This window comes from Carettochelys insculpta, chromosome 16 (genome assembly GCF_033958435.1).
Source record: "Carettochelys insculpta isolate YL-2023 chromosome 16, ASM3395843v1, whole genome shotgun sequence".
Classification (NCBI taxonomy): Eukaryota; Metazoa; Chordata; order Testudines; family Carettochelyidae; genus Carettochelys; species Carettochelys insculpta.
In genome coordinates, this window is record NC_134152.1 from 35,299,288 (window position 1) to 35,311,781 (window position 12,494).

At 47.3% G+C, this 12,494-nt stretch overlaps 1 protein-coding gene across 5 annotated transcripts in view; it reads right to left on the reverse strand.

Annotated features, from left to right (window-relative positions):
• CHTF18 (chromosome transmission fidelity factor 18) overlaps positions 1 to 12,494 on the reverse strand; it is a 44,307-nt gene that overhangs the window by 3,751 nt on the left and 28,062 nt on the right. For 4 of the 5 annotated variants that reach the window (XM_075011001.1, XM_075011003.1, XM_075011000.1 and 1 more), the window contains 2 exons: positions 6,885 to 7,029; positions 3,731 to 3,859 (listed from right to left, as the gene is read on the reverse strand). In XM_075011001.1, the coding sequence (XP_074867102.1) occupies positions 3,731 to 3,859; positions 6,885 to 7,029 (274 nt within the window). The remainder of the gene's footprint in view (positions 1 to 3,730; positions 3,860 to 6,884; positions 7,030 to 12,494) is intronic. The other variant, XM_075011002.1, reaches the window with a different exon arrangement.

The window sequence follows — 12,494 nt, forward strand, 5'->3', positions numbered from 1 at the left end:
AATTTCCTCCTGCTGGGTAATTAGGAATTGCCATAAATCAGAGAGAAAGAAAATACTGCAACCCCCATTAGAAGGGAAGCGGGGGCTGGAGTGAAGGGGAGTCAGAAGCTCACGGTCAGCACCGAAGCAGGGGGCCGCCTACATAAACACTGGATCCCACTAGGACAGACTCAAAGAAATAGGTCACTTGTATGAGAATGGAGAGTTTAGCTGACCAATGAGTATAAAGCTGGAGGTTGCATCTTTCTGCTGATTTCCTGTGTAACATGCATGAGTTGCTTTTTGTCACTAGTTCATCTCGGAATCTCTGATTTTCCTATCAAATGAACCTGCTGTTTCTCTTTACCTTCAGCAAATCTCTGGTGTGCAAACGACGTAGAAGAGCATTCCCTATAATCTGGGCAGTTGTGCAGCTGCTCAGAAGAGATTCAAATGCCACCCAGCTGATTAGCAGAGTGCCCAGAGTTAGGTTTTTGTTTCCAATGGGGGGCACATGGCTCAGGACACCTAATTTTTTCTTTCTGCATACAGATGGAAAAGATTAGCAGTAACACTGCTGTAGAGTATAGACTATGTACACAGATTCCCAGAGTTAAGTTGATTTGCGATGATTTCAGCCCACATTCTTAAATAAAAAGAAAGGTTCTAGCCCTCAGGTCTGCAGAAAGCAGCAGAATGTGATCCCTGTACACTCTGCAGGCTTGGAGCAGAAGGCAGCTAAAAAGAACACCCAATCTGTTATTTTTACATAATCTTGGGATTTTTAAAGCCAATCTTGTGACTTTTGGAACACCCGACTCCTGGTTTGTGAATGTTTCGGATTGGCAGTACGGCTCTTCCAAAGCAAGCTGAGCAGCAGCAGGTTTCACACCTTTGCGGGTGATGTCCCAGAGGGAAGAAGTCCAAGCGTCGAGAGTTCAGACCCTGGGGAGGCTTGGGACTGGAACAGGCAGCAGCAAGGTAGAAGCCTCAGACAGCAGCAAGGCAAGCTGCCCACAGTCACCCACTGGGCTTCCCAACTCCTCAAACAGGCTGCTTCACAAGCCTCACACCATGAAACACAGGGCAGCGTTTCCCACGTTTAGCCTGCCCATGAAAGATGAAGGCTCCAGTGCTTGATTGATCAAACACTGGAACGATTTGCCAAGGGAGGTGGTAGAACCTCCATCACTGGAGATATTTAAGAGGAGGTTAGATAGATGGCTTTCAGGGATGGTCTAGAAAGTGCTTGGTGCTGCCATGAGGGCAGGGGGCTGGACTCAATGGCCTCTCGAGGTCCCTTCCAGTCCTACTCTTCTATGATTGGTTCAAGATCAGTGAAGCTCCCCACAATTCAATGAAGTGGCCATGATTTGCACCTGTGAGGATCTAGCCTGGAGGACTTTGAGGCAGGCTGAGAGACATGGCTAATGTTGCAGCTGCTGTTTGGTTTGTGCCTGGCACATAGGTAACTTTGCTATCAATATTTAATTACACTGCTCTATGCACTATAAAACTCACCAAGGCATTTAAGGGAAGCCTGGTATTGAATCCCTTTGTTTTTTTGAAGAGAGGGTTATAAATACCCACCATCGACCTCCCCCTCAGGGCTGTTGGCTCCCCCCCAGTACCAGCAGCGTTAGGATAGGGAGCAGCTGAAGCCTGCATGTAGTGGAGGGGAAAGCTGTTTTCAGCTGGTGTCACAGTCTAATACCCAGTTAGGCAATTCACATTGGAGGCACCCAAGCACCAGCCAGGCTGCCTCAGAAAAGGGGGTGTTAGCTGGGTCATAGCAGGAGTAACAGCTGCCCAGCCCCTGGAAAGATCTTTTTTCCCCAGCTCCCAGCACATTAAAATCCCAAAGCTTGTCCAGCAGAGGCAACGGATGCTAGGTTACTTAGCTACGCCTCCACTGAAATACCGCTCCTTGAGAGAAACACACCTGCGCTGGGACTGCAGAGAGACAGGCTGTGCGCACAGCAGGCCCACCCAAAACATGTACGTGCCGTATAAATACAGGGGCTGGATCCGCAGCCAACCTAAATCAGTGGAGCTCCAAATAAAGCCAGCTCAGCTGGGCCAATTTACACCAGCTAAAGAGCTCACCCACCTGTGCTGAAAAGCAAAAAACAGAATTTGAATCACACGTAGGCCGTGTCTACACTAGCCCACGCAAATGGCCATTTCGAAGTTTACTAATGAAGTGCTGAAATGCATATTCAGCGCTTTATTAGCATGCGGGCGGCTGCGGCTCATGGGAATAAGGGGACTTCGAAGTAGGCGGGGTCCTTTCGAAAAGGAGCCCCGTCGGGATGAGCCGCATGGCGGCGAGCCGCGTCAATTTCGAAGTGCTGCGGCCGCCCGCATGCTAACGAAGCACTGAATATGCATTTCAGCACTTCATTAGTAAACTTCGAAATGGCCATTTGCGTGGCCATTTCGAAGTCTGGGGCTAGTGTGGACATAGCTGTAGTGTGATCCAGTCCACTCCTCCTCCAGCTGGTGTCCTGCCACCCCACAGCGCAGTACAAAGTGACAACGAGCTAGGAGATAGCAGAGGGACCATCCCAGGGTCCACAACAGCTCACACACATCCCACACAGATTCCTCACTCTTAACATGGCAGCAGGGGCTCTTCCCCTTCTGCCTGAACTGTCAGCTGTGGAGGGAATTCTGGCTCAGCGAACATAAGAACGGCCATACTGGGTCAGACCCAAGGTCCATCTATCTCAGCATCCTGTCTTCTGAGAGTGGCCAATGTCAGATGCCTCAGGAGTGAACAGAGCAGGCAATCTAAGTGATCCTTGTCCTATCATCCATTTCCAGCCTCTGAGGAAGAGAGGGTAGGGATACCATTCCTACACATCCAGGCTAATAGCTATTGAAGGACCTAACCTCCATGAATGTAACTAGTTCTTTTTCAAACCCTATTAAAACCTGGTCTTCACAACACCCTCTGGCGAGGAGTGCCACAGGCCGACTGTGCGCTGTGTGAAGAAAAGTTTCCTTTTGTTAGTTTTAAACCTGCTGCTCATTAATTTCATTTGGTGACCCCTGGTTCTTATGCCTATAAGTGAATAACGCTTCTTTATTCATTTTTTCCACACCAGTAATGATTTCATAGACCTCTGTCCCCTCCCACCTCCTCCTCAGTCTCTTCTTTGCCTTCATACCAATGAACAGATCATGGCTTGATGTTTTGTTTTGTTTTTTAAACCAACAAGACGCAAAGTCACTTAAACACCATGAAAAATTACAGCCTGTGTAGGCATGTCTACACAACTGATGCTGTTGCACAGACACTGCTGCCATGGAATGACTTTTTCTTGTTGCTGTGGTTAATCTACCACTGTAAGAGGTGGTAGGTAGGTGAAAGGAAGCATTCTTCTGTCAGGCCAGCTCCACCATCACTGGCTTAGGTTGATCTAATGATACCTTATAGGACGTGAAATTTCCCACAGACCTAACAAATGCAGCTTGGCTGACACCAGTTTCAGGTGGAGACCAGACCTTTGGAAGTCAACCAGCACAGATAGCCACCTGGGCTGACCACAAACTGAGGCCGGACTACCATCCAACAACTCATTCCACCACAGTCCACAAGTAGCTGCCAGGTGAGAACAACTTTACCCAGGCCAGATTTGAACCAGTGACCTCAGTGTGGGAACTGCTCCATGTGCCATTGCCCCAGGCACTGAGACAATGAACCCCCTTTAATCCCTTCCCCTGCTCTGCCCCTCCCACATCTCACCTTTTCGTCAAAAGTGGCTTTCCTCATGATGTGCTCCAGACGCTGCTCGTGGTTGCGAACATTACATCTGGGTATCCCTAGCTTGGCACTTGGTTGATCTTCTGTTTCATGAAGGCTTTCTTCAGACACCTGCAACAAGGGAGGTTTACTTGGACAAGCCATGTCGTGTTTACAGATCCTCTCTCTCTCATTTGTTCTCTTGGAGATAAACCACTGAACTCGTGAAGGTCAAAGTTGCTCTCTGTGAGCAACCTCTTCCTTCTTCATTCATAAATGCAACATGAAATGACCCCGATTTTCTGTGGGAAGTACAACGGCGGGTTAAGGAGCATCCTCTATTACAAATCCAGTTATTCAAAGGTTATAGCTCCGCAATAAAAATAATCTTTCACACAGGACTTGTTCCCAGGCACAGAATGGCTGTAGCAACACTGGTGTGTGAATTTTATGGGCACCATCACCCTCTCTTTCAAAAGCCCCCAGGTTGGCCAACCAGCTGTGCTGTGGATATAACACTTGTGTGGGTTGTAGATGCAGCTACAGCACAACGGTGAAGCCTACTGGCTAGGGCACTGAACTAGCTGTCAAGAGACTAGGCCCAGGTCCACCACAGTTCACCTCTCTGTGCCTGTCTTCTCTCTCCTGCATTTTGTCTGTTTAGATCCGGGGTGTCCAACCTTTTCTGAGGCAGTAGCCATTACAGTGACTACTTCTATAGCGAACTGGCTACGCTACTCTGAAAATATATTTACCGTTCAAGCCAACTAGCCACACTCAACTGGCCAAACAGCCAGACGTGGCTAGCATGTCGGACACCGTGGATTTCTGACTGGGAATCCTTTGGAGCCTGGACTACATGTACATGCAGCACCTCAGACAATGGGCCCTAGGTGGGACTTTAAGTGCTTTTGTCATACAACATGAGGTTATAACAAGCTTCTATCAGCCTGAAAATTTAAAAAGTCTAATTAAAACCCCCACAGCCTGGCAACTATTTGACATTGTTTCAGGAACTCGGAACATTTCAGCCCAGCTGGTCCTCTCAATCTGGGGGGAATCACGTAAACAAGACCCCTCCAGAGAGTTGCACACCATCACTTTTCCCTACTCGCACTCCCCAAAAAACACCCTCTCCTGTGAGCTGCCGGCTCTCAAGGATTAATTATCTCGCCAAGCTGCACCAAGGGAGGGCTCTGTGGAAAGCCACCAGAACCACGAGAGCCTCAGTGACGCTGTTTCCAAGCATCCTCATCTCCCCTTCCTCAGACCTCTCATGATGGGGGCAAGTCCCTGTCGGAATTCTGCAGCAGAGCCAAAGGGACCTAACGTACCAAGAGCCAAAATCGATGGGTGGGGCAGTTGCTCAACAGAGCCTAGTGCTCAGCCGGAGCCTTTGCGCTGCTAGCAAGGCAGAGAAAGACAATGCACTGTGCAGGGCTTTAGCATTAGAGAGGGGAAGAGCAGTCAGCAGAGGAAACCAAGCGACGAGGCTGACAGCTAGTCAGGCTGGAAGCATATCGGGAGAAGAACCATGCCATGCTCTGGGTTCCCTGCAGCTCCATCAGCACCATTGCCTCTTAGTATCCATCCTAGCATCCCTCATCTCCCCTCCCGCCCTTTCCCCTCCACATCCAGGCAACGCTTTGCAAAAGACACATCAGCAATACCTACAGCCACAACAATGAGCTCTGTGTGTGCATATTGCTGCCCTCTACTGGGTGGAACTCAGTCAGGCTCCAGAGAGATTTACGGGGTCCCTCTCCTGGCTGAGCTTGGGAGCTGAGCTGCTCCTGCTTCCAGAGAGACGTGAGAGAGGACAGCCCTGGATACCAGATGACTGAGTACAGGCTAGAGATGTTAACTGGTAAGCCTGACCTTAAATGGCTGAGGCTCACCAGTTATGGTTACCTCTACAGGCTGGAGCAGCCCTCCTGTCAGGTTCAGGCAGGGGGATGCTCCAGCCCCAGAGGGTGGCTGCAGCTGGGGGCTGCTCCAGCCAGGCCAGAGGAGCACCAGTCCCCGGCACACTGTGAATGTGGGTATTTCTGTCTGGCCTGAGCAGCCTCCCTAGATGCCCCACCCACCACTTGCTTAATCAAATTAATTAATTAAACGGAGAGTTTAAATGGCTACCCAATTAAACAGGATTTTACATCCTAGGATAGATGCTTTGCCCTTTCGAGGTCCCTCCCAGTTCCAGTGTTCTATGATTCTACAACCATTTCTAGTGGCAGAGACTGCTGCGTTTCAGTGAGGGACGAAATGACCTTGTATTCCTGGGCATACACTGTGATCTTTGGGAGACTGGTGAAACACCAGGGTCCAATCACACAACTGACTATCCCCCAGCAAGCAGATATCAGAGCACCTTCCTATACAGACAGCTGCTCCCCGAGACATGCCGACTGCAGAAGATGGGATAAACTCACAAGGACACCAGGCTGCTCTTGCAGAATGGCTGTTCAGCATTTTAAAACCTCAGAAAAGTGCTCATTATGGGGCTCTACAGAAAGGGAGCTGTCTGGCTTGGTCCAAAGCAATGTTAATGTGGCATGTTTAACAGGGCGCAAGCCAAGGAGAAAGCTGTTGCTGCACAACAGGCTGGTGGTAAGGGATTTTTACTTGCAAATGGAAAGCTTTCGCATTGCGCTTTGCTTCAGAGGAAAGTTGTCAGGCAAAGCTTCCCTCTGGCCCCAGTGGCCCACTTGCTGCCTTCAGGGGGCAGACAGCTACTCCCACTGAAAGGCCAGAGCTGAGGATCTGGGCAGGAGCAACTGGAGTTTATAACCCAGAGAAAGCAACGTTAGCTGAGACTTTCCAAAGGTGAACAGGAGGTGTACAAAGGGAGCCCCCTTAAGGGGGCTGGTTTCCTGTCATTGCAGGACACTCCCTCCCTCCTTTACGGCTCCATGGAACAAGACATCCAGAATCAGTATTCTTCACCTCTCTGCACAGGACAGACAGTCCAGTGCTGATGCTGACAGCGGCCCCATGATCTGTACGATCTATCCCCACCCAAGATGGCACTCTGGCCTGCTTTAGCTACACCTGGTCACACAGAGCATCACGAGTCTGCCGTGTTTGGCCCCTTTAAGCCGCAACCACAGCGTCTCCCGCTACCAGTGTCCACCTGGCTGGGGTCTCCCAATCCCACCTGGCTGGCGTTCCGTGCCTGTAGTGCAGCTTCTGTCCTCCTCATCTTCTCGAGTTCGATTTCCCTTGCAATGAGCTGCTTGGCTTGGTATGTTAACGGCTTCCGTGCTGGTAGGTCTGGGAATCTACAGACTTCTTCCACGTTTCTAGAGAAGGTTAAAAGATTGTATTTGGAGGGTGAGGGCAGATAAAAACAAAGCCAGCTAATACTGTCTGGTACTGTCCAATGTTCCCGCTAATATTTTCCATCCACGTGCAGAATAAATTTTGTTGTGTACACCAATACATGTGCAAATGTGCACCACCAACAGAAACACATGCTTCCCACTGTGACTGACTGTGGCTGGGGGGCAGCTGAACCTCTCCCGGGTGGCTGTCCATGCACTCAGCTTACAGGGAACATTCGCACAACAGCGACCAAAGGCTGTCGGGCAAAGAGGGAGATTTTTAGGAAGATAAAAGAGTGCCCCTGGTAGCCAGTTCCCACTTGCACCTTTGAAAAAATCTTACCCCCAAAATCTAGGGTCAAAGGTATATTTAATCTAATCTGCAGACTTGAGGAGATGCGTTTGTTTCATCCTATTCTCACTCAACATTCACCACTAGCTTTTCTATTATCTTGTCATCTCGTGGTCGTAAGTTGGGGACCAGGAGAGTCAACAGACCTGGGTTCTAGCCCCAGCATCAGTGTTCCCGGTAAGCTGTGCACTTGTGCGGCCACTCAGGAGAGATCTGAATACTGCCCTGCTGATTAGCGGAGCACCCACAGCTGGGGTTTGTTTCTACTTGTGGTGCACATTTCCACAGGCCTCAGTGCACGTTAAAAACACTATTCCGCACATGGAAGGAACATTGCAACTTCCTGTGTGAGAGACTCTGGGTAAGTATCTGTCTCCTTGGGCCTCCGTTTCCCTTTTTTTAAATTCTTCTCAGCCTCCCAGCTGAGAAGCACTTTGAAATCGCTTGGTGAAACCTGCCAGAAATGCAGAACAGGGCCATTTGAATGGGTTCCAAACCAGTGAGACATGCGTGCAGGTCCCATACGTTCTCACATTCATTTTAATGTGGGTGCAGTGAAAGGAATGCATGGGCAAGAGGCCAGACACAGCCCTATGGTTGTCAGGCTTTTGCTCAGGCACCGCATGAGCGGCAGCACTGTGAAAGGACCTTTTTTTGCCTATTGCTTTGTCAACACGCTTCCACCACACCTCAGGAAGAGTCACTGGTAGCTGCTAGGGCAGCAGCTGCCATGGTCATTCCAGTCCTGGGCCTTTTCCCACCGGTGCCAACAGCATCACAGTGAGCATTAAGTGTATGGTCCAGCAGGAACTGGTTTGTGAGGCTGACTCAGAGATCACTGATCCTGGACAAGGTGCAACACAGTGACCGGCAGGGTCAAAGCATTGCCCTCAGCTCCCAACCCAACAAATCTCCCCTGTATGGGCGTATCTTCGGACACCTAACAGTGCACAGATTGATTCGAAGGTCAGAAGGGACAATTGTGCCCTTCTGGTCCGGCCTTCTACGTACCGCAGCAAGCCAGTAATTCCTGTACCAAGCACGATACACCGAGGCTGAACTACCGCGCATCTTTTCAAAAGTCAACTGATTCGGATTTAAAGACATTGAATTTCAGAGAATGCACCAAATTCCCTTGGTAGCGTGATCCAATTACTAATTCCCCGCACCCCCATATTGTTATTTCTGGTCTTAATTTGTTTAATTAAATGAAGATCTGATGGCTGGAAGTTGAAGCTAAAGAGCCCTTTAGTAGCTGTGCATGTGGAAGTTATCTCCAATGATCAAGTCCACCTAACTTAGGACCAAGGCCCCCTCTAACCTTTTCCATCTGTGTGTGGATTTTTTCCAGCCTTGCGCAGAATAAATTTTATTCTGCACCCAAGCCTGTGAAAATGTGCACCAGTACAGACAAAAAACCCCCAAACTAAATCAGCTGGGCACATTTGAATCTCTCCTGAGTGGCCACACAAGCACACAATTTATAGGGAACACTGGCTAGGGGACCTACTCTTCTTTCTTATGCTTCCATAGATACAGCCCTATTGAACAGAGAACAGCATTTGGAAGGGCTCTGACACCCAAAATGTACAAGGTCAGGACCTACGGCAACTGTGTTGGGTAGAAACCTTCCATTGTTCTTTGCAGTGCTGTTGTAGCTGTGGGGATGACTGGGTATTAGAGAGGCAAAGCCAGTCAGTTTTATTCATTATTGGATCAACTTTGAGAGGTGAAAGAAACCTGAGGAGCTCTGGGGTAAATTCCAAAGCACGTCTCTTTCACCACCAAAAGCTGATCCAATGAAAGATACTTCCTCACACACTTTGAATCGCAGAGATAAATACCAAGTATTCAATATCAGAACAGGTTCACTTGGGCTTGGTCTACAATACACCATAAAGTCGATAGCAGATATGCAATTCTAGCTATGGCAACTGCAATACTAGAATCGATGTATTGGCAGTTGACTTTAAGGTCTGTCCTCACAGAGGGAGGTTGATGAGGGATGTTGATGGGAGAAACTCTCTTACTCCTCACAATATTGAGGAGTACAGTGGTTGACTGTGACCCCTGATACGTCAGTTTCATGCGTCCCTACCAGGTGCATGAAACTGACCCGCTCAGGGTTGAACTTCCAGGTTCAATCTTCTGGGTAATGTAGATATAGCCTAAATTTTGTCCTATCCCATTCCAGTGCTCCACTGTTGAGTTGCAGAAGTGAAAATAAAGCAGGTCACCTGGGTTTAAAATATTGTCTGGAGATTACTCAGTGAGGAAGCTGGATTAAAAGGATTAGGGGAATATAAAGGGGAAGGACTGAACAGACAAGGAAATAGACAATGTAATAACATGGGAGACAGGTTTCATCACAGCTAGAGTATTTTGACCAACTTCAGCAAGCTATGTCAGACACTTGTCTATTTACTTGACTTCGTATCCCATCCTGCAAAACAGCTAATCTTGGAACAGGTCTGAACCAGGTACAAGAAGAGAGGTTTGGTCTTTTGTGGCATTTGCCCTTCAATCCCATATTGGGAACAGCACCTGAGCCAAAGCCCAGAGAGGTCAATGGGACTGACCAGCCCCTTCTAAGGATTTTGGATCCTAGACCTAACACACACACAGAGCACAAACACTGTTTTGGGAACCTAACAAACTCAGGAGCAGAGCTACACACTTGCAGATATGTCCAACCAGTTTCAACAACAGAGGGATTAAGAATTAACCCTCCAGGGTCGTAACGCCACATGAAAGAGAATTCAAAGAGACCATTTATAGTCCTTTATCCTGGTTGACAGGGTTCCCCACCAAATCAGCACACTGGCAAGAGATCTGTATTCTCTGATCTGCCTGCAGGAGAAATTAACCACTCCTCACCCCACCACTGGCTGTGAAGAGACTCCAATTCACTCTTTATCAGCTTTGTTGACCAGCTCTCTAGATGCAAAGCAGACATAAAGGTTGATTCAGAGGTAAAGCACTTCATGCCAGAGCAACCGGGCACAGCATTGTCTGTTGTATTGTAGGTCTATTTAAAAAGCCTGCCTATTGTGTCAAAGTCTCTCTACCCATTGGGCTTAATTAAGCATCTTTCACATACACTGCATGGCAAGGCTCCTGCCACAATCTCTCATGCAGCACCGAAAGCAAGAAGTGAAAGAAAAGGATTATAACCGACTACTATTGTTTGACTGAGATTTGCTATCAACAGTCACTGTGACCAAGCAAAAGCAGTTTTATTCTCAGCAGGATTTGAGCACTGAACATGGAGGCCTTTTTAGAGCAGTTAGCACATGAACACAGCCAGAGAATTTCTTAGAAACTGAGTTATCCTCCTTGTATAACAATTATAAATATTTCATGTCTTATTTGCACTTCATGTTCCTCTTAAGAGCAAAAAAACACCCCAAAGCCCATGCATCAGACAAATTCTCAGTGATTTAGTGACCATCTCTCTGTTCATCCTTTTTCCAGGTTCCCACTGTCTCTCTCCTGCCCTTGGAGACAGGCAACAAAGTCATAAGGCAGACAGACATCAGAAGCTGTAGCTGTAGGAAAAATAAGGACTTGTACAACAGAGGGAGGTTTGAAATGACAAGTGTAACATTTTAAAGCAAAGTTTTGCCTTAAAAGTCTCCTTGGTTTAAGGGAGATTTGGAGAGATTTTACTATTTTAAATTAGAGTGACCAAAAGCACTTTTGAGAAATAGATGCATTGCATAGTCGTGTCTCCCCAGTGACCCACAGACACAATCTTTATGGCAAATAGGACATAACTCCCCACTTTATGCATTTTCAGTACCTTACAGTGACCATTACTGAACGTTGCAGAAAATGCTAGTAAAAGAAAACAAAAGGCCCAGAGTCCACACCTAAGATCGAGCGTCAGAACACACACCTGCATGTCATTTCACTGGCACACCCTACAACAGTTGCCGTGAAAAGCCAAAGCCCACGGCAATGTGGGAGACTATGCCATTTCACAACTGGAGAGCATCAAGTCATTTCTACACATTTTTCCATATGTATGTTGTGAAACCTACATGTGCAGCTTACCAAAGATGAAGGCATCACTTGGGACAAATCTAAATACCTACTGCCCAGTGGAACTGCTGCAATAAGATGCAGAGTAAAACCTGTGCAACATGTTTGTCCAACTATGGCTGTCTTAAAAATTCACAAAACAGATTTTCAAGATGCACCAAGAATAATTCTAATCCTCCATCACTAGAAGATACCCTCCATTAAGCACCTTTATTAGAAGGTCTTGTCAAATTATTCCAGTCCTTTGGGCTGTTGCTTGAAAAAGGGTCAATTGCATTTAAATAGGGTTTGATTTAACTCTGGCTTTTTTAAAAAACAATTTGGAGACTACATGAGCACAACCCTTCACTATACTTGGGTTCTAGGTTATTATGCTGTAATAGGTGTCCAGTATCTTGGATGTGTGAATCACACTGTATACGTGTGAAGCATATTTTCAGATTAGCCCAGGAACAAAAAATACCATTATTATTAATATTCATCAAAATTAAAATATAACAAGAGACAGATTCATTCCTGGTGCAACCCCATGGACAGTACCAAGTTTATACCCAGTAGCAACACAAAACAAGGTGGACAGAACCCAAATCTTAGGTAAGGCTACGAATCACCAGCATATTTACGGTACAAAAAATTACTGGCATTACTGCTGGTGCAATCAAGTAACACTGCATCTCCTGTGTACACGTGAACAAAGATGTTGGTCACATATTAATAAGCTTTTCTCCAAGCAAGAGAACAAAAAGAAATCTTCACGCTTCATTCTACCCACACAGATGGGCCCTACATAGCCTTCAGCTTTGCAGTTCAGTAATTCCAGTCAAAGCTACGCTTCATTGTTCTGGAAACCTCTGCTATAATTTGATCAATGCATATGAACCTACGTAAGTTGACACACACTTTTGGCAAAGAGAATGATGCTGTTTTCTTAGGTGTGCATTGTGTGGACAAGAATTTAAATGGAGGATGGCCCCAATGCAGAGAGAAATCCCCAGGTTATTAGACACGGTCCTTGTTTTTAATGGCATAAATCTCTGACAAAGCACAG